Source organism: Lonchura striata, chromosome 1, assembly GCF_046129695.1.
Source record: "Lonchura striata isolate bLonStr1 chromosome 1, bLonStr1.mat, whole genome shotgun sequence".
NCBI classification, from domain to species: domain Eukaryota; kingdom Metazoa; phylum Chordata; class Aves; order Passeriformes; family Estrildidae; genus Lonchura; species Lonchura striata.
Genome location: NC_134603.1, coordinates 146,366,836 through 146,389,348, shown reverse-complemented (window position 1 = coordinate 146,389,348; position 22,513 = coordinate 146,366,836). Strand labels below are relative to the sequence as shown.

The 22,513-nt window shown below is 40.7% G+C and overlaps 1 protein-coding gene across 1 annotated transcript in view; it reads right to left on the bottom strand.

Annotated features, from left to right (window-relative positions):
- Window positions 1–22,513, bottom strand: part of ADARB2 (adenosine deaminase RNA specific B2 (inactive)) — a 311,538-nt gene that overhangs the window by 82,373 nt on the left and 206,652 nt on the right. The window contains exon 3 of the mRNA XM_021528821.3: window positions 16,436–17,340. Coding sequence (XP_021384496.1) covers window positions 16,436–17,340 — 905 coding nt within the window. The remainder of the gene's footprint in view (window positions 1–16,435; window positions 17,341–22,513) is intronic.

Below are 22,513 nucleotides of genomic sequence, written 5' to 3'. Positions count from 1 at the left end.
AGGACAAGAAGGAAGAACCTGGGAACTGCAAGCCTTGTGGTCTCACCTAAACCTCCAAGAAGGTGGTGAACAAAATCCTCCTCCAAAGTTTCTCCAAACATGAAGGACAAGAAGGAGACTGAGGAACAGAATACATTGATTTATGAAATGGAAATTGAGCTTGAGAGACCCTGATAGCCTTCTATAATGAAGTGACTGACTTGGTGGATGAGGGGAGAGTAGTGGATGTTCCTTGCCTTGGCTTTATTAATGCCTTTGACATCATCTCCCCTGGCAGCATAATGCACAAGCTGACAATGTATTGGTTAGGTGGTTAGTGGGCAGCAAATTGGACTGAAAATTGGCTGAAAGCTCGGGACCAGAGGGGTAGGAACAGTGTCACAAAGTCCACTTGTAGGCATGTCCCTAATGGTGTACCTAAGGGTTGACCCAGTGCTATTAACCTCTTCATAAGTCATCTGGATGATGGGGCAGTGTACCCTCAGCAAATCTGGGAGGAGTGGCCTCCCAGCATTGGGAGGAGTGGCTGATACATCAGAGGGCCCTGCTGCCATCCAGAGGGATGGAGGCTCAACAGGCTGGGTAAGTGGGCTGACAAGGACCTCATTAATTTCTCAAGGAGATATGTCAAGTCCTGCACGTGAAGAACAGCACCCCAGGTACCCGGACAGACTGGGGGCTGACCAGATGAAGAGCAGATTTGCTGAGAAGAACCTTGGGGTCCTGGTGGACAACAAGCTGTCCATGAGCCAGCAGTGTGACTTCATGACAAAGAAGGCAAACAGCCTGCTGAGCTGCATCAGAAAGAGCACTGCCAGCAGGTCGAGGGAGAGGATCCTTTCCTCTGCTCAGCACTGGTGAGGCACACTGGGAGTGCTGGGGCTGGTGCTGGGTTGTCACTCTTGAGACAGGGACAGAAATGAAAATGACTCCAAGATCAGAAGGCACAGAATGAAAAACTTTATGAACAAGTAGTGTTCCTCTTTTATAACCAGGATTGTTAGGGTAAAATATGATTGGTCTCAAAGTGGAAACCTCTCAGACCATTGGTGCACTATGAATAGCACATGGTGGGAGAACATATCTATAAATAATATGAACAGAAAGAGAGATAATAAATAGTTTGCATTTCTCTTGGACTTTTTCCCAGGCTTAGCCAGGCAGAAATCTCTCATTTTCTTTCTGACTGAACTGAGAATATCCATACTGGGCCTCCCAGTACAGGGGAGAAATGGACACACTGGACTGAATCTGACAAAGAGCCATGATCAAGAGACTGGAGCATCTCTCATAGGAGGAGAGGCTGCAAGAGATGGATTGTCCAGCCTGGAGAAGAGAAGGCTCAGTGGAATATCATTAATGTGCAGAAATACCTGATGGGAGGGAATGAAGGGCCTGAATCTTCTTGGTAGTTCCCAGAGATAGGACAAGAGGCAATGGGCACAAATTCAAACCTTAAATTCAATCTGACTGCAAGGAGGCTGCACAGAGAAGTTGTGGAGTTTCCATCTGTTGTCATACTCAAAACCAAAAGTGGACATGAGCCTGGACAACTGCTGTACCTGGTCCTGCTTGGGCAGGGATTGAACTAGATGATCTCCAGAGATTCCTTCCAACCTCAGCTGTTCTGAGATCCCATTTATCAAAACCTTTTACAACCCACTTCCTACTTACAGCAAATTCCATAATTAGTGTAATTAGTGATCATATTTCCTTTTTTTTTTTTTTTTTTTTTAAATTGAATCTTCCAATAACAATCAGGGAGAAAGCTAAAATTAATAAAACAACCACAGGCTGCATCACCAAGATGCAAAGTGCTTCATTTAGACTTATTCTAAGCTCTGTGCCTAGGTTTCCTATTGACAATATCCCTTTAAATTAAAAAAAGCAAAACAAGCTGGTGCCACAGCCAGTTACTTTTTTTTGTCACCCCCTCTTTAGGCTACTCACAGATATCTGCATTGACATTAAAAAGCCATTATAAGCAATTTAAAGTCTGAATTGATCCTGACACCTACATTCAGGTCTTCCTCATATGTCCTTTCAATAGTTCTCAATTCTAACTGAGAACAAACATCACCCTATAATCAGAGGAGATAATTATGCTTTATTGATTAGCCCCTCAAGGTTTGAGTGGAAACCAGGCAGCTTTCTAAGGACAGCCATCAGTGTGTGTTTTAAGCTACACTATCTCAGCATTCTCTTGTACAAGGATTCCCTAAGTGTAGTTTTTTAACATGGAACCTGTACCAAACAAAAATTTTCCACTAGCTTCAGTGAAAGCCAGCATGTCAATGCAGATTTATAAATGGTGACTTTATGTACCTCCCACAGCTGTTTCCCTGTGCTACTGCTATGGGCTCACCCTGGCAGGCAGCTCAGTCACACACAGCTACTTCCTTCCTCTCTCCCTCCCAGTTGGATATGGAAGAGAATCAGAAGGGTAAAAGTGAAAAAATTCATGGCTTGAGTTGAAGAGAGTTTATTTGCTCTACTATTAATGCCTTAACTCTTGAGTTTCCCCCCTTCCTCCTTCTTCCTCAGGCTGCTATTGCTGAGTATGATGTTACACAGTGTGGGATACTCCTTTGGTCAGTTGGGGTCAGCTGTCCTGGCTGTGTCCCCTTCCAATTTCTTGCACACCCCAGCATTTTTGCTGGTAGGCTGTGGTGAGAAGCAGAGAAGCCTTATGCTGTGTAAGTCCTGCCCAGCCACAGGTAAGACATTGGTGTTTTATCAACAGTTTTGTTCACAAATTCAACACACAGCACCATAAAAGCTGCTATGAAGAAAATTAAGCCTATCCCAGCCCAAAGCAGATGCCCATACAGTTTCCTCCTAACACTGGCTCATTCATCTCATGATACATTCCTCATAACTCCATGCATCATGAGATAACCTCATAACCCCCACAGATGCATTGTGGACTTCCACCTTTCCCTAACAAAGTGCAACCCCCTTAACAGCTGCCAAATGCAACAAATACTCCTGTTTAATCCAGTGTCAACATTGATTGGCTTCAATTTTGTTAAATAAGGATTTTAACACCTGCCCCATCTATCCTGTAGCAAATGTACCACAGCAGATTCATCAACAGACATCTGACTAAGGATATTTCCAGTTTACAGCTGAACCTCCAATCAACCATTTCTCAACCTTTCTGCTTCTTGCTAATAAAGCCTGTCAGCAATCAAAACTAGATATGTTAGAAGAAAAATGATAATGTAACCATTCTATGTCTGGGTTTATCTTACTGTCTGAGAAAAGGAGAAATAGCTTTGTTACGATTATTGACAATCTTTTGAACTGGCAACACACTGCATTGAGAAAGAGTGAAATTGTTCATAGCTGTTAGTACAATACATTTAAACTCTGATGATCACTTTTGGGTTACCTACACAGGTACAAATAAAAGAAGAACTGTTTTTTACTTTGCTTGCTCCCTTAGCCCCACCAAGCAAACACTGAGATGACTGCCCTCATATTTTTACTTTCAGGATTTGTCCCAGACAAATGGGCTCAGCCTCTCCATCCACAAGAACCCATCACCTTCTGTGATTCTTCAGGCTCAAATTAAATAATATGTAAAAAAAAAAAAAGAGAGTGCACAGGCCCCCTGCACTAAGAAGAGAAGAAATAAGACAAAATGGAGACACAATAATGTCTTGCTATGTCTTGCCACCATGCTGTCTGTCTTGCTGCTGCCTTGGGGGTGACTGCCTTGTCTTCTGTACAGGACAAGTTTGGGTTGCTCCTGCCCCTTCAAAGTCCTTTTAAAACTGTATAGATGAATGAATGCCTTGAGATAGCTACCTTATGCTATCAAATATAGTTTAACAGTCTCAAGGACTACTAAGAGCAGCAGAAAGCTGATCACAAAAATCTAATTCAAAAAGCAGCCTGAAAACATGCACAGAAATCTCTTTTGCAGAATATTCATTTCACATGAATGGCTGCTATCATGAAGGGAGATAAAAGAATGGGCAAACTTCTCTGATTGCTTCATTGGCCCCCCTAGATTCGGCACTGCAGTCACTGCAAAAAATGTATGGAAAAATGTGCAAAAATATTTAACTGATAGCTCCATACCCTAAACAAACCACAGACTTCCCATGTACTTCATTAAACTCACATAAGGAATCCTAACTTTGGACTTGCACAGCAAATAGTCCCTCTGCAGTTGTTTTTAGTTGTTTAGTGTTTAGTTCTGTTTAGTTGTTCATGAAATACAAGATGTAAGAAAAGAGAACATTTTGTTGTACCTGGAATTATCCCACTAACTAAATGTATGAAAAAGCTGAGATATACAGGGCACATTTTTCCCAGTGATAAAATAAGAATGACCTCTGTGACTTCATTTAGGTTCCACCTATCCTGAGTTATGAGCCACTCCTCACTTATAAGGTATATCCCATATCTCACTCAAACCCTCAGTGGACCACAAAACTCCCTTCCAGAAAAAATTATGCTTCCCTCAGTCTGTGGAGGATTACCCATGTCAGGCAAAGTTATATTATTGTTTTTAGTGCTGCTACGAATTACTTGCAGGATGTTTCAGCTCATTACCTCAAGTTTTCATCAGCTATTTTCTGAGCGTGGTAACCTTTGTGATGCAGGTACTGTATATATCTACAGTATTGATTCTGCTTCTCCTGCTACATTACATGCAATACATGTAAACAGAAAAGTGTTTCACCGGCAGCTGGTAAGGTGCAAAATGGTAGGTGATCTTGCAGCTACAAAACACAGATAAAACCTTGAAGTAATCAGCTGAACTGTCATGGAACTAATTCCATGATATAGTGGAAGCAATTATTTGCACTTATGTGTCTTATTGGAAAATACAATCAGTGCTAAACCAATCCTGTTAGTGTTGTCAAGGACACATTTAGCTCCAAATGCTCCCCTTTTAATCAGTAACTGGTTATTAATTAATTTGGTAGTGATCATGTTGCTTTTCATACATGTGTATTATTATTGCACTTGATATTGTGCCTCTGCACTGATCGCTGTTAATTTGCAGCAAGTGCAATCGTGTTAATGTGCTCTAATGCCAGCTATTATCACAAGGATGGGGCAGCTGACATTTAACCTCAAATCACACTGAATTGTTCTCACAGCTGCCTCCTTGCAGCTCCAGCCTGCTGCTGCCTGGGTGAGGTGTGCTGGGCGAGAGGAGATCGCTCCTGATAAAGAAAGTGTCAGAAATTGGAACCAGCAATGGGGCAGTCAGGGCTAGGGAGGGAAATAAGGCTGAAAGCTTTGGGAGACACCAGTGAGCTGTGCCCTGGCGGGGCAGAGCTGCCTGGCACCAGCAGGAGCGAGGCAGCTCCAAGGCAGAGGAGCAGGTAACATGCAGCAAGTCCAGGGAGTCTGACAGCTCTTGCTTGTCAGCTGTGCTTCAGGGACAGATGTAGTCCCTCTTTGGTCACAGCTCTGCAAAATCATCAGCTTTAATGGCAGGGGTGAGGCTGCCCGTGGAGAGCAATGAATCTGTTCACAGCTAATACAGAAGAAATCCTTTGTCCTACTAGTATTAGTGATGCTTACTTATGCTTACTAAATAATGCATTTTTTTCCAGATTTTTCTTCCAGTCTGAAAGCTTTAAGCAGGACCTAATACCAACTGAGTCAAGAGAGAAACAAATACTAGTAGAAACCAGAATTTATCTGAATTGCATTTAATAGAGGCCAGAAGCAGCAAGCTAAGGATATTCAGCTGAAGCAGTTCAGTCAGAGATAGCTCAACTTTTTAGTGTGCTTATTTAAATAGAGAGGACTGAACTGGAGATTAGCTATTTATCAGCTGCATGATGGAATGAGAAACAGCTGCAACATATTTCAGTGTAAGTTTTATTTGCTATAAATCCACAGGTTCAAATTCTGCTCTGGTTTATGCCTATGGGAATATGGAATAAAGGTATTATCTGCCCACATTGTTTTGTGGCTTCATGCTTATGTATTTCAGAGAAAATTTAGTTTATGCTGGTTCAGTTATTCCCCATAATCTCTCAACCACAAAAAAGACTTAATATTTGTTATGGTAACAGGTATATGTGCAAGAAAATAAGCTCCAGAATACAGTACATGGCATAGGTAGCAAAACACAGTTCAAATTACTGTTAAAGGATTTCCCTATGCACGCCTCCAGACTTCTCCAGACATGCTGAGATAATTGCCAGAGTAAATGTTGAAAGTTTAGGCTATGCCCAAACCATCAGAGGGCCATGAACTATATGATCATCAGGAATTTGCTGCAGCAATGAAGGGGCATCTTTGAAGTCATGCACAGAATGGATGGAGATCTCTTTGTGTCAACAATTTACACTCCTGTTCTGGTAATGTCCATATAAATCCATACAGGAAAAAGTCCTGATTGGATTTATTTGAGCACGGAAGGAAGAACATGCAATGCCACAAAAGGCAGCAAAATATGACAGTGTTTTAATGTGTTTTCACTCCTTGTGGGGAATAGCAAAACCCTTGGGCTGGGTTGCAAGCTCAGTAATCCATAGGATCCATAGGAATCAATGTGCCACGGATTTTTTTTTTTTTTTTTTTTTTTTTTGGTAAGAGCTGTTAATTGCCTTTAGCATCTCTGAAGGTGTTTTCCAGACTGGTGAACCTCAAGGGAAATTCCTCTTTTCTCCATGTGATTGTGTTATGAGCTGCTATAAACATTATTATGGGACACTCTATTCACGCTGCTTTCCAAGTGGTGCCTGCTAACTTTTGGCTCAGACAACAGTTTTAACAGCTATGTGATATGTTTCTTTTTTTTGGTGCAAATTTCTGATACTCAGGCACAAAAACTTCAGCGTGTCTCTGATTTGTGTGCTGTAGAGTGCATCAATCAGCACATCTGCCCCTTATTGCTGCCATTACCATGAGCCTTCAAGAAACTTGACTGCTGTCTTACCAATCACTGCTCCCTGCTTTTTTCTAGCTTTCTTTTTTTTTTTTTTTTTTTTTTTTGTCTGCTCCGTGTTGATGGCCACTGGCTTGGTTTGCAGAAGGTTTCTGTGTAGCTGGGCCAGGATTAAACAAGCATTTCTGTTCTTCTCTTGGACCCTCTTTCTCTGCAAATACCAGGACAGCCAAGGCCTAGCAGTATCTTTGTGATGCTGTTCTGAGCTGTTCTCTCTAGGATGGGTATACAAGGGTCATTAGGCACTGGGAGTTAGAATTACTTGTGTGTATTTCAAGGAGAGTAGAAGAAAAGAGGGGTCTCATTCAGGAGTAATGAGTTTGTTCTCCAATATCCCTGTGAGGATTATTCCTTAAAACTACAGGGCAAAGTTGATTTGGATAAGAACTAATTATCAAACAAGAAATTAAGGCAGTGTAGCTTTCTCCACCCTCCTCACCAGACTTTGGGGACTCACATTATTCCTTGTGTTTAACCTATTAAAGCAATGACCCACATAAGAGGGAAAGGAGTTGATTATAATTATTTCTGTGAGCATTAGTGCCCAGTTCATAGAAGATGGCCTAAAAATAGGGACTCGATAAGAGCATTCAACAAGAACAGAAAACTTAGAAATCATGGGATGCTTAGATTATTTTTCTGAACAAACCAAACTGCATTAATTTAGTTAATTGACTATGTTTGCTCAGAGAATGTACTCTTTACACCTTTAGTTTTTAAAGATGAACTGGATAAAGAGAGCAAGAAGAGACAGCACAAAAGGAATTGCAAATTAGCATGGGCTCATTTGGATGACATCTCAGTGTAACACTGATTTTAAGGTACCATTGTGTGAATTCAGGTCTGATTATGGGGCTGGTGTCTGCAGCAGACATGATGACAAGTAGGTTAAGAGCAGTCATGCTTAGGTATTTTCATGTCAAATGTCTACCTCGGTTCAGAAGACAAATAGGAAATAACTGCTTGCTTGGAAGTAGACTCAGACTTGTCAATTAGAAAACTAGAAAGGCTGGAAAAGGAACATGAATTTGTCTAAACAAAATAAAATTGCAGTATTAAAGGTAGAGGAAAAAAGTTGAATGGATGCTTTAATATTTTATGTGTCTTAGAATACCGTCTAAGAAGTTGATGGATATCACGAGACATAGACAATGTTGATTACTGTCACTGAATAAAATGTGATGAATGGAGATGGATAATTTACCTACTTTTCCAGTAGTTACATGTATTTATCTCCCCTTTCTATTTCTCGGAAATTTGTAAAAATATTTTATCTTAACAAAAATTCACATCATGCATCATGTATGTGCAAAAATAAAAAAACCAACACCCTTGCTCTAAAATTAAAAATCCAAACTCACTTGTAAGATGTTCAATTAATAGAGCACTATATGGACAACAAAGGATTTTACTATCTCAAAGAACTTCAACCACTTCTCTCTGGTTGTATAAACGTCTAAACACATGAATCACATTTTACATCCAATATAACAAGTCCAAAGTCTGTTCTGTCCATTATTTCTCAGCAGTCTTAAGATTAAGCCCTAAATACTTTCCCCTTAATGAATTTTATGACCTGCATACTATTTTGTGTGTGTGTTTGTGTGTGTGTATGTACACAATTGTTTCACATTGCACTGTATGGGCATTTTAGCTGAGAAAAAGGGCAGAGAGAAATGTTGGTTTTCTCCATGACTACTACACACATTCACTATTTAAAGGCTAACACTTGAGAGAAAAATAAAATGGACAAAGATGTTCCCCTTTCAGTGGGAGGGAGTGGTCCCTCTGCTACATGTGGCACTGGGATTTTCAGCAGCATCACTGGGAGGCTTTGAGCCACTGCCCTGCATAAGCATTTTGTGTTGTTAGTTTTCCCCTCACATGATGATGGATCTGCCTGCCACAGGGCTGGCACAAGGACCACAAGAGGGAGGCAGTCATCATAAAATAAATGCTAGGAGCTTGCCTCTGGTACTCTACATGGAAGGAAAATTCTGCTTGAATAATTAAGGCTTCCTAGATGTGAATACAGATAAAAATAGTTAAAGAACGTGGTTTTGGCATGACTTTAACACTCCAGCTCAAACAGAAAAGGCTTTTCATGGAAGTCAACCAAAGAAAAATTCACTCTGGGCGCTTGTATTACAGCTCCATTTAGCGGAGCAGAACGATCATGGCTGTATTTAGTAGGTAATAATGAAGCATCATAAACAAAGTCAGGATGCAAGTCCAAGATTAAGTGGCAGCTTTAACAAGGTCCAGCTTGCCGGGAGCTTTTTGAAGTGTCCCTAGCTCACTTACAAAGCCAGAAAACAACAGAAGCAACTCTGACAGCTGTGAGAGAGTCTGGTTTAGAAGAAGGTTTTATGTCTGGATGACACCAGACTGGGACTCAGCTTTCATGTACTAACTAGGTCTGCTGGTTGCTGGAGCCCTAATCAAACTGTCTCATCCTAATGAGTTGCACAAATAATAATTCTTCAAAAATCAGATCCACAGCATCAGCTTCATGGATAGACAAGGCTGGTTTATTGAGGTAAATAGCACAAGTCAGCAGAATCCATGCTAGGTTTTCTAGCCATGTTTAATATGCAATCTAGAATCTGAAGGGGAGAAATCCAATGCTGTTTATGTGGATGCATGGATGGTATGAAGTATTTTCAGCAACTAAAGAGCTAAAGGAGCACCCAGCAGTCAAGTTAGATGGTTAAATCTTATTTACCCTACTCTGAATGCACGGTAATCACCATGGTCCATTACAGTTTTTATAAGGGAAAATTAGAAACTTTTGATTTTCCTTTCTTTTCAGAGGAAGAAGAGGTTTGGATTGCTTAAAAGCTTAAATTACATAGAAAAATAGCTTTCAGCCTTATAGATTTTTTTCCTCAAAGATATTACAATTATTTTTTCACTTCTGTAAATTAAGATTGGCCATTCATTAACTAATTACCATGATTATTGCATTTCTTCTAAGTATTATTAATTAGGTAAGCGGTACATTTAGAATGTAACGTCTCATTTAGGAAAGTTTTGTTTAGCATACCTAATGCTCTGAAAGCCCTGAGCATGCTGTACATCACATAGGACTTAAAAATGAGTGCAGGGGAATCTTTTGGGGATTGGAGTTATCTGTGGCTGGGAGTTACACAGAACAGCAACTCAGAAGCAAAAGAGAGAGGAAGGGAGTGTGGAGATGGATATAGCAACTTCTTTCTGCAGCAGAGAACTGCAGGATTATTTGGGCTCAGCTGATGCAAAGTTATGTGTTGTTTTGCAGTGATGATTGCTTTTCATGTGCAAACCCCTTAATGTGTCTACATATATGTGCTGATGCTGTGAGTGCAAGCAACCAGAGTCCTTCCTAGCCTGTTAATTTATTTCCTGTAATTCCATGTAGGTAGCCATCCTGCATCTCCCTTTGATCTTGCATGGATTATATACATTAAACCAAAGTAATTTCTTCATCTGTGACTCAAGCTGTAATCTCTCTGGTGCAATAAATATCTTTTATATTGCTCTTGTTTGAAGGGTGAGGAGGTGGTCCTTGTTACTCAGCTGTGACCCTAAAAGTGACTACAATCCAATTAGAAGCCAAGATAATAACAGTATCCAGTAAACTAATGCTGTGCCTCTAAATTGTTTCTTTTGCCATTGTTTTGCTTAAGAAAATCTAATCCTATAAATTTCTTGATTGCCTGTAGCTCTGATTATAAAAGCAGCTTTCCCCACCTACAGAGTAAGAAATAGATGTCTGAAAATCAAATGTTATTTGCATTGCAGAGGCATCTCTCTGGTCCCCACCATTTCTCTTTCTAGCATTCTCCTGTCAGGAGTGACACGCACATCCCTATTAGCTGCTTCTCTCTGTGCAGGAAAAGACAGAGAAGCTTATAAAACTATGTAGCTGCTCAGTTAACCAGACAAAGCATTTCACAGAAACCTGTTGGAACAGCTTCTCAAAGCTCCATGTGCTGCTGCTCTTCACACTGGAGTCAAATATATCACTGCCAACCTCAGTCCTGGCTTAACTGTGACCCTGGTGAGAGGCCATAGTTGTCACGAAGTTGGTGAAGGAGGATAGTGAGAGAAATAAAGTTAAGGAGACAGAAACAACTGATACTGCATGGAAATGAACCAGCTTTGCAACGCAGGGCAACAGGTTTCTGAAGCAGGGTGGGTGAGAAGCATGGGGAACATGGTGGTTGTTCTTCCCATGATGATGCCACCTTCTCGTAAAGATGGCATTGAAGCTAACTATCAGTAATCTTTGATTTGCTCAAAGTAAAGAATCACTGCAATGTGGGATTGAGGTTGCTTTAGCCTGCAGATTAAGCTTTTGGCAAATAGGGGATTTAACTGGATCCAAAAGGTTAGCTGTATTTGGCAAAGAGAGAAACCCTACTTCTTTTTGATGATACACACACAAAACACAATGAGGTTTTGTTAAAATAAATAGACAGCCACTGCTCTGGAGGCTCTGGATGTAAACAAGCAACAGGAGTGTTAAGCCATTTCAAAGCAGAGTGAATGCGATTTTCACACCTATTCTTTTCTAATTTAGGTTCATTTGAAATCCAGGCACCCCTCTTTTACTAATTTGTTACGATAATATTAATTAATGGTATTGCTCTACAGCAATAAGAATGAAATTTAGACTAAGACAGGTTGGAAGGACTACAGGATTAGAAAAAGAATTGCAAGTTGGTCAGAAGCAGCTGGGGGCCACCTTGGTCTTTTGAACTGAACATACTGCACTTGGAAAGCCTGGGAGTGTGTGGATGCATTTCTACCAGTGCAGACTCATTAGGACTGGTTAGGGTAGTGCTCTCTGGTGCTGCCTCCTGTATTGGAATGTAAGAAAATGAGTTTCCAAAGTGGGAAGAAACAATTGTCAGACTTCCATGAAAGCTTATAATTGAAGAAATTGCATTTTATTTGGTGGACAATGTGAGTTCAGACCAACTCTGCCAGGAAACAAGGAGTAATATTTAGTGACTTATACAAGGTACAGTGAAGAGTTGTAATTTCCATTCTCCTGATTCACTTTATCTCTGCCATGAGTTTAGCAGATCTCCAGGCTCCTAACTTAGCATCTCCAATCAACATTGTGTGCCCAGTCTCTGACCATGAATAGTATTTATCTTGCACTTCGGTGCCTAGCACAGATCAAACATCTGGTTGAGGGAGAACTGGCAGATTGATGGGCAAATCTTGTGACCACTTCAGGTGGTTCTTGGGTTATCTCAGCTATTTTCTCTTCATCCTACACATACGCAAGTGCACACATCTCCCAGTCACTATTGTACCTGTAAGAGACTCATAGAAGTGGATTGATGCACTGCTGATGGCAGTAAAGAAGGCATGATCTCAATTATTTTGATTTTAAATAATGAGATTAAATGTTTTTTCCTGGTGTAAATTGTAATATGCCTTTGTTTACCTTTTTATAATTCTGCAGTTAGCCTAACACATTGTGCAGCAATCACAGAAAAGAAAATCAGAGTCACAGCAATGTGCTTTTAAGAAAACACTGGTATTGTAAAGTGCTCAGAATTTCATGGTGTGTTTTCAGTAAGTGTTTTCATGGTGAAAGACAGCTGAAGAAGGAAGCTGCATGGCAGAAGACATGGAGTTTATCTATTTCTGGCTTTACTATTCTTGTATTCTTGTATCCCTTTGTTTCACCTGAATCAGAAGAGATCAAGGTGACAGGGTTTTACATCCATGCTGTGTCATTTCCTGGTGGTTCAGGAAGCTCCTGTGTAGACAGCACCTCTCAGGACAAACTGGACAATACAGAATCAAAGAGTCACAGGTTGGAAATCAAGGTTGAAAAAGATTTCCAAGATCCTCAAGTGTCGTCCTGTTCTTTTGAGAGTTTTAAAGTTCTTCTAGAAGTTTCTTATGCCTTCTGATGTTTACATATTTCTACTGAATATTCTCACACTGTTCATATAAACAATGATTGTTTTCCATTCTTTGTGAGTGGAGAGAATTGATGGACTGTTGGTTTGACCAGTGTGGTTGGAGAGGTGGTAGTTTCACTCTCCAATCCACTGTCACTTTTGCTATTGTATATATTATGGAGTCAGAAAATAAAATCTCTCTTTGGGTTATTTTCTTTTCCCCCTTTGCATGTAGAGTCCGTGTGTGAGTTATTTCATGTTGTAGTGTGACACTCGAGTCCAACCTTTGACTGACCATCACCACACCAACTAGACCACATCATCAAATGCCACGTGCAATTGTTTCTTGAACACTTCCAGGGTTGGTGACTTCACCACCTCACTCAGCAGTCCATTCCAGGGCTTAACCACCCTGTCAGGAAAGGAATTCTTCCTGATGTTCAACCGGAACCACCCTGGCACAGCTTGAGACCATGTCCTCTTTTCCTGTCACTGGCTGCTTGGGAGAAGAGACCAACACCCACTTGGCTACAGCCTCCTTTAGGTAGTTCCTCTTGTGCCTCTTTTGGCATTCACTGAATCTCCTTTAGTCAGTAGAACAGTGTCTGTCTGTCCGAGGGCACACCCGAGGCCCAGGCTGAGGGACACCAGGTTCCCTGGGAGCCCTGATGAGCAAGGCAGAAATGTCAATGGTTTGGATGCCCAATTCATAAGGACATCTGATTTTTTTTTAAACTTTCTTGGATACTGTGAAATCAAAAATTTCAGGACAACTGGACTACAGGTTATATGACTTTTGACTATTTCCTGTTTCCAGTCAGGCTGTAACCACGAAAAGCCCAATTGTGGCCTCCTAATGCCACTGAAAACAGCAAGGCAAACAGGTGCAGAGATATGCAAAATTGGAATACTCTTTGTAAAGGACAAACACAGAGAAAAAAAGAATCCTGGATTCTACAAAGTACTAAAAATATGCTGAAACTCCTACAGCTGATCTTGTTTGTCTGTTCTCACTACCAATGAGTTAGCTGTTTGATATTCTAACAAATACAATAAAGCACATAAAAAGAGCGAATGTTTACATAGAACAATAGTTTCTCCTTATTCTGTGAAGAAATTAATCCTTCTTAATATTTCAAATTCTACTCCTAAGCTATTTGAGTTTCAGGGTGCTCTCCTGCTTTTGAACACTTAGGGACATAAACCAAGACTACTAAATAGGAATAGTTTTGAAAACTTGGCTTGAAGCATGTCTTTGAAAATGTGGTTCCCACAAGATCAGGGGAACAAGAAGGAGCTAAAACAGCACTTGGAGCAGCTGGCTCTGACCACAGCTATTGAGAGCTAAACTCTCCCCAGTATGGTTACACCACTTCAACTGAGCAAAGACCAGATGGACTGACTGAGGCAGTGAGCAAGGCAGTCACTTGATGAGGTACTGCATAACACAGTGAGAACAGGAAAAGATGCTTCTGGATTCAATGCTTAAGCTGAAGTCAGTGGAAATATGTCTGTTGGTTTCTGTGGAATTTGAATTATGATTTAGTGAGTAACACTAAACCTGAGTAACGCTCAGGTTTTGTGTCACAGCTGCTCTATCTGTTGAAGAGAGCAGTTTGTAAGGAGGTTAGCAGAAATCAGTGTTAAGGCTTATCTCTCAATTAATGTGCAGAATGCTGGCATTAAAAGTAATCTTTTAGTTGGACAATACATAACCACTCAAGAAATACTGATGGAAAAAGTTCAGTGACACCTTTTCACTGACATTTATACTTCCAGAACAGTGAAGAGAAGAAGATAAGGAGGGCAGCAGTCTACAGAAAGGAGAAAAGGCCATAAAAAAGGGAACATTCACTGGAGAATATGTCACTTAATGAACAGTTGGAGACTGAAGTAAAATGAGATATTCAGGCAGAAGGTGAGTGTAAAGCCAAGAAACTAGGGAATATTTCAGAGAGCTCAAGAACTGAGGCAATGATCCTTGTGGTGTAGTTTCAGAACATGACAAGCCAGAGGTCAATAAATACATAGTATTTACCTGTTGACACACCCAGCAAAGTTCACTGGGGGCAGCAAAGCAACCACCAGAAGGGGATTACTTATGACCAGAATTCATTTGGGTAGGAAACACTAGAGGTATCTAATTTAAAACTGTGTGTACTTTGAAGGAGTGCTGGAAAGGTGAAATTGCTGTGTTAGCTAAGGTTTCCAAAATGCCTGCAAAGCACTCTGTTAGAAGATCACTATTATTATTGAACTATGTTATTATCCCACTGGTTCATGGAGTTTGCAATCTGGAATTAAAAGAAAAGTGGAGGATTATGGTGTATTTTAGAATTTCTCACATTTAACAGGTTTTCTTTTTGGAAACATAGGAAGGAAACTTCTGGGTGACCAACTATAATTCCTGGGTCCTGCAGGCAGTCATGTTACCTTGAGGATTAATCTCCTATCAAACTCCTTGAACATATAATGACCACCTTTACTAATGTTAATGAGAATTGCTACTCATAATTTGCATTTACATACTAGTTAAGGATCTTGAAGTGTACTTTTATATAATATGCTCATTTTTATTACAGGCATATTGAATTTAAATGACTTGCCTAGGGTCTCACAGCAAGCCAACAGCAGAATGACTCTTAGTGCTCCTAGTGCTTTGCATTAAATCCTGGACATTAACAGCTCCCTTCACAAAGGGAGCTTTATAGCTGTAGATCACCTCCTGATGCTGATGAATCAAACCTTTTCTGATAGCACAAACAAATCCATAAATTACTTGAACTCATGTAATGCTTCCCAGTGTCTGCAAATCCTGACTTCCCAGGAACTTAGAAAATTGACACAAGTCTGAGTAATGCTTAGATAGCCTTTGGTGTATGACCAACTCCAAAATATTCATGTGCTAAGTATGCAACTCAGATCTATATTTTCTATATTAATACAGCAGTAACCTCTACATTTGTTCCAAGAAAGCTTCAAAACTTTCAGTATACCTTGTGCTGTCGGAGGCATATGTGAAAACAAAAAACAAAACAAAAACATCCAAGCCCTGAAGTCAAACCAACTAAACAAAAAAATAATCCCCAATAGTAGGACTATAATAAACAAAATTTCTTAACTTTTTCACTGGTTGAATTTCTCTGATACAGGCACATTCCTTATCACTGATGTCTCCTCTGAATAGCATGGTCCTCATCAAAAATTAACTCTAAAAGGAGGAGATGAAGCATGCCTTTATATATGGGCTCCTCTCTGTTAAGAAGGATGCAGTACCACAGAATTGTCTGAGTTTTCTGCCTGTGTCAATATTATTGTTGTCTCTAGCAAAGTGAAATGTTGGTATTTCCCCTTATATTTTGCCCTTTCCTCTATGCTTCCCATGGAATGAGCTTCAAATTGTACCCAATGATTTTGGGATACTATTTCCAAGCTTTTGCCTGTGGCTCTTTCTATGGGAAAAGAGTTGTTTTGTGGCACAACACTTGGTGTAACATGAGAGGAACCATTGAGTAGACCAACAACAGCTACAGCAATACCGATCCCACTCATCAAAAGAGTTCCTCCAACGCGGTGGCAGCTACCCAGGAGCTCTCACCTGTGGCAAATGGTGACATTTACTCCTGCTGGGAATGTGGCTGGGCAGACGAATGTTAAAGAGAGCCTGCAAGGCCGCCTGCGCCGCTTGCCCCTTGGCCAGCTTCTTGCTACGTCCTGAGCCTTCAAACGTTCTCCCGTCCACCCGCACGGCCATCACAAAGCTCTTGATGTGCTGCTTCTCCACCGTCTCCGAGAGGCAGACGTAGCGCAGGCCGGAGCGCAGCTCATTGAGCAGCACCACCGGGTTCTGCTCGCTCTCCGCCTTGGCCATCCGGTGCTTGCCCGGCTTGGCGTGGCCCATCAGGTCCAGCGTGTGGCAGAGCAAGCGCCCGTGTCGGTAGGCGGTGGAGAGCAGCTCGTTATTGACGGGGTTGTAGACTGAGAAGTCCTCGCTGTGTGTGGATGGCTCGAACTCCTTGAACAGAGTGTCTGGGAAGTCTGCCTGATCGGAAGTGAAGTCCGTGGATGGGCTGATGCAGTTTCCCATGGCGAAGTGGGCTTGGCAGGCGTTGGGGAACTGAACGAATGACTTCAGAGCTAACTCTGCGGCGCGCATTTTGGCTTTCTTCTTTGTGGGGCCTGTGCCTTCAAATGTAAGTCCGTTTACTTCCACAGCAACAGCAAAGACTGGAGCATGCACTGGACCTGTCTGGGACACCATTTTATATTGTAATCCTGGTTTGAGTTCGTGTAGCTGAACCAGAGCATTCTTTGGCGTCACTGACCATGAAACTTTCTTCCAGATAAGCTGAAGTTTGCAGAAATGGCCATTATTACCTTCCTCCAAGGGTCTTTTCCTCTTACTGCTAATTGTTCCCCCTCTTGCCCTGTCGGTGGATGCTATTGGATGATCCTCCAGGTTGCCAATGTTTCGATTTTCCTTTACTTCTGCACTGCTGGTACCTGTCAGTAAAGAAAGGAAAGAACTCGCATTACAATTGTCATCATCGTAGCTGACATTATGCCTAGGGCTGTCAGAATAGCCAAGAAAGAAAAAAAGAGAAATAGTTGCTAAGCCTTTTTTAGGAGTCTTCCTTAAATATCTGTGTAATGGTTGGTTTATTATTTCTAGCACAGTTTTTTCACATGTTCTGAATGTTTACTTGTCCCTAAAGGTCTGCTTCTATTAGTCATTAGCCTTCTGTTTTAAGAAAAGATTACATCATTCAAAGATGAAGCATAATGGATGCCATGTGACTTAAATGAACTGCTTGATAATTGCTAGTAAAATTTAAATAGTTTGGAAAATTTCCTCACGATGACAATTGTTCTATAATCCATATGGGTGAATGCTTATGAACACATTTTAGAAATCAGAAATTATTCAGAAACAGAAAAATGGGTCAAAGCATTGAATAATCTATTTACAATGCATACACTGACTGTCTGCTCACACCATAGCCTCTTGCATTGTCAGCCTAATGAATCCAGACTGGGAAATGATCTGACAGACCTTCATAGCATTTGAAACAATTATTTGGTCTGGACTCAAATCCCAGTTTAGTAAGTGAGTGTCTTTCTGTCAAACTCAATTGCAGATACTCTTAGTTTCTGCATCAGCAACAACTAATATTGCAAAAGTTGTAGATAAGTCCCAATGAGACCAGGAGAAGCCAGAACATCATGATGGGAGCAATTACTGATGTAAAGGATGATCCATGTCAAAGAAAAGTAACAGCAGAGGGAGAGTTGTCACTGTTGAGGCAGGACGGGAACAAAAGAACTCCAGTTCAGAAGGCTAGGTGAATTCCAACTACTCTTTATTTCAAATACATCACTCTTTTATAGAGAGCATCATGCAGACTAATTTCATTGGTCTTAAAGTAGAAACATTTAACACCATTGGTGTGCAGTGAATGATGCACGGTGGCAGAACATATCTTATAAACAATGTGAACAACAAGAGAGATAGAGATTTATTTACATAACTTTGCAACTCTTTCCCAGGCTCTAGCCTGGTTAGAAACTTCCCTTTCTCTCTGACAGAACTGAGAATACCCATAGAGAGTGACTGCCAGGAGTGCCAGGAAGGGAATAAAATGACAGTGGGGAGCTAGAGAGGGAGGAGCACTCTGTTGTTGAACCAATGAACCTGCTCTGGAGCACACCTGTGCAAAGTGCTGCAAGGCAGTGAGTGCTCTGTGCCACAGCAGAGGCATGGCTGAGAATGGAGACTCATCCCACTGATGTCCTGATTCAGACACAAGATGTGCTGCTGGCTAAATAACCATCCTATAAAATTAATGTAATTTCTGATGAGTTTGTTTAAATGTCTTGCATCTCTGACATATCCTCCAGTCATCCTGTGCATTCCTTGGGACAGAGACAAATAAAAGAAGTAAATGTGGGTGTAACCAGCCTACAAGGCAATCCATCCCAGGGGTGAAGCATCTGATCCCTTTCCAAGCACAGCACTGTGCAGCTCCCTGCTTTACTCCAAACAAACTGGGCATGGAGCCTTTCCCAGGTCTGGTTTGTTATTGTCAGACGTGATCATGCCACCTGCACAGGCTGTGTCAGTCTCATGCACAGAGAAGGTCCCTGTGGTCCTTAGGGGACAGAGAGTGGTCCTCCCACATTCTGTAGGGGGAAGGCCATGTTTGGTTTTCTCTCTGCTCTGATAATTTAAGTTGGTAAGGATGTAAGGGGTGAGCTGCTGGCTAAGCTTTGAGAAACTCCTGCTGGAGTGCTGTGTCTGTGCTGCACCCCAGTGTTAGGCTGGGCCAACAGATGCACAGGAGCCTGCAGAGATTATGGGAAACCAACCATCATGAGTAAAAACTTCCTTTATATTCTGAAATGTTACACTTGTATTTAATATCAAAACTTTTTCCCATCAGACCACTAAGTCTGCACTCATGCAAGTTGTTCCACAGAAAGAGGGTCACTGCTTAGACAGGAGTAATATTCATGGCATAAATGCCATGTGTGGGGCCCATTTGCAGAACTGAGTCTTAGGCTCCCTCTCCTGAAAACCCTGCAGCACACACTGAGCTTCCAGCCTGGGTCTGTGTCTCACCAGAGTTATCACCAGAGCTCTCTTCTGCAGTGCTTTGCTGAGGCAGAACGTGAACTGACAAATTAAGGTTTTACTGACTAGTTAATTTTTGCTTTCTGAAGCTAAGGGGACAGAATGAAGACAGGTGAGGAAGGAAAGAAAAGACCTACATAATAGTAAATGTCTGGAAATAAGACATTTAAATATCACAATAACTAAGGCACAAGGATAATGTTCTGTTTTCTCATTGAGTTCACAACTGTCTTTATAGAAACTCTGCTCTGAAGGGAAAGGAAATATCAGCTTTAACTTCCTCTATCCAGCTTGACAGTGTCTCTGGCCATTTTCCATCATGACCTTTTCTCAAGTTTTCATCCCACTCAGAAGATATCTCTTTAGTTGTGTATATTTTTTAATGTAAAGGCAAAATATTTTGACACAGACATATTATTTTAGCCAGAAAAAGGTTTGGTTCTGTATTTCACACCTCCTCTCCCATCTTAACCTAACAGGTTTTTACAGAGCCAATTATGGTATATAATGGTACTGTAGTCAAGAAGCATGAAAAGAAAGATAGCTCCTGCTTCACACAATATTCAGCTTTGAAAAGAATTTGTATTGATTATGCACCACTGAATAGGAAAACTCAAGAAGTTATTTGTGTTTATCATTCATATTGTCTTATTCCATCTGGTTTTTCTTTTGTGGTCAGAGAACTACGCACTTGTGAACATGAATGTGTGACCTTAACATCCTACCTGAACCACCCTCAATAAAACAATGGTTCACTAAAACCATAAAATAAACATTACTTATTTGTCTTAAATTGTGTCTATAAAATTGTCTAGTCCATGTTTTGACCGACAGAGTTTGCCTTGATGGAGTGAAAAAAATTGCAGATGTGCAAGTGTAAAACTTCCAGAGATCAAGCACAAAGGATGTGTGGACAAAGTTGGGCACACATGGTGGTGACATGCCTGTATTTATGGTGTGTTTTGGCCTCATCACAGTGAAGAAAGTATCCTTACAGTGCAAGTATCCTTACAGCCAACAAGATTTTAGAGTACCTGGTCCTGAAACACCAGGAAACTGCTCAGTTCTGCCCAGATCTCAGTAGGATCTGCAGCAGCCACGAGTCATCATGGCCTGTAAAGCAGAGGCAGCCTAAACTCAGTGAGTGCCTCAGAAAGTCTGTGATGGACTTGTGTGATCCCTGGCAGCTGCCACGAAATGTGAAATTACTTTATACTTTCAGGTATCTTTGAAATAGGAAGTCTTTGAAATGTGTCTTTTATGAGACCTCTGTGTAGCAGACATAAGATTACCTCTCTAATGGTGGCACATGTACTTCTATTGTGAAAATCAGACAAAGCAGGCAAATGACACCAAACTACACAAGATAAATACTGTAAGCAGCTGTAATAGAACAATCACAAGCAATTTTAGAAATGAAGAGCGCTAAAAGGAACGGGGTAAGTCAGAGGATACACACAGGGAAAATGCAAAACTCGGGATCATTTTCAGTCTTGTTATTTCTCATAATGTCTTTGTTCTTGATTCTCCTAAATATATTCTTTACATTAGGGGAAAAAAAAAAGATAATATATTATGGCTCTCCCATGATGAAAGGTTGGAGAATAATAACATTGAAAGGGGATGGAGTTAAAAAAAAAAAAAAAAAAAAAGGAAAGAAAATACAGTTTTTTGGCAATAGTTTCTAATTTATTTAGTAAGATTTCTAAAAAAAGTCCTGCAGCTTTTCACTGTAATATCTCCCCAGGTAATTTGATTAATTGATTTTTGCAGTTTCACAGGCAACAGGAGACACTGTGATCTTGTATTTGCTTCAGTAATTGAATGGGAGAAAGGAAAGCAGTTAGTGAAATATATTTATTTATGCACTATTCTTCAGTATTCTGACTGCTCTTTCATGTTTTTCTCCTTTTGGTCATTATGCACAGTAGAGTTAACCTAGAGAGTTTGCATCATCAAGAGCATTTCAGAACTATAATGCATCACTAATAATGACACTGGCTATGTCTCTGGGTCTTAAGGGCTCTGCAGAACTAACCATCCGGTACTCCACGCTACATTTGAAGAGATAATATTGTTCCTGTTGAAGGTTATTCTGCTGCCAAGACAACTTGTAGGGAGGATGGGAAAGGAGAGATGGTAGGTGGCATCTTCATTTTCACTGGCATCTCTACTATTGAATTACAATGGACACTACTTTATTGAAAAGTTGTGATATTAAAAGAAAGAATTTGCAATATCTCTATTATAGCCAACTCCCAATTCAACTGATAGCTCTGAGACAGGCAATTACTGTCTTTAGAAATGTTTAGTAAACATGGATTGCTTATGTCGAGTACATTTTTGCTGTTCATCTGTGTCACATTGACTACAGATGTTAGGAGGATTGACTTCCGTAATTATTGGAATACTTGAAAGTGAAAAATCTTTAATCAGGAGCAGTAGGTATGAACCCAGGAGCCAGAGCCACGGTACCTCAGTCCAAGGCCAGCTCTGATGTCAAATGCAATGGAGGGCAGTCTCCTCTTGCAAGCAAGATGGCATTTTCATACACAACCAAGATTCCACAACCAAGAGTTGGGAATGCTTCAGCAGGGATTTTTTAGGTTGATATCCTTGCCTTTGGAATTATAAACTTAAAGCTAACAACAGAAATCACTCTTTTCTCTCTTACATGAAAACACACTTATGTGTTTTTAAATCTTCATGTAAAAAGTCTAGGTAAGCCATGATTTCTCTGTTGCTGTTGAACACTCCCTGGCAGCTCACAGGGTTCGGGTGGTTAAAACCAGTGGCATTAGATTTTGTTGGTGTGCAACACCACACTTCAGAGAGAAGCATTACCAGTGAAAAAAGTACAGGACTTTGCTTAAAGGGAAGATGAAAAGTTTTTGAAAGGTGACTGCCATTGTCTTTAGCTGTTCCAGAATGAACATACTCTACTTTACCCACCTAATTATCTGAAATAACTCTGAAATCCATGTCTAATACAGATCTTACCTGTCGCCCTGTTCTTTTAAAAGTTTTAAGGTTCTTTTAAAAGTT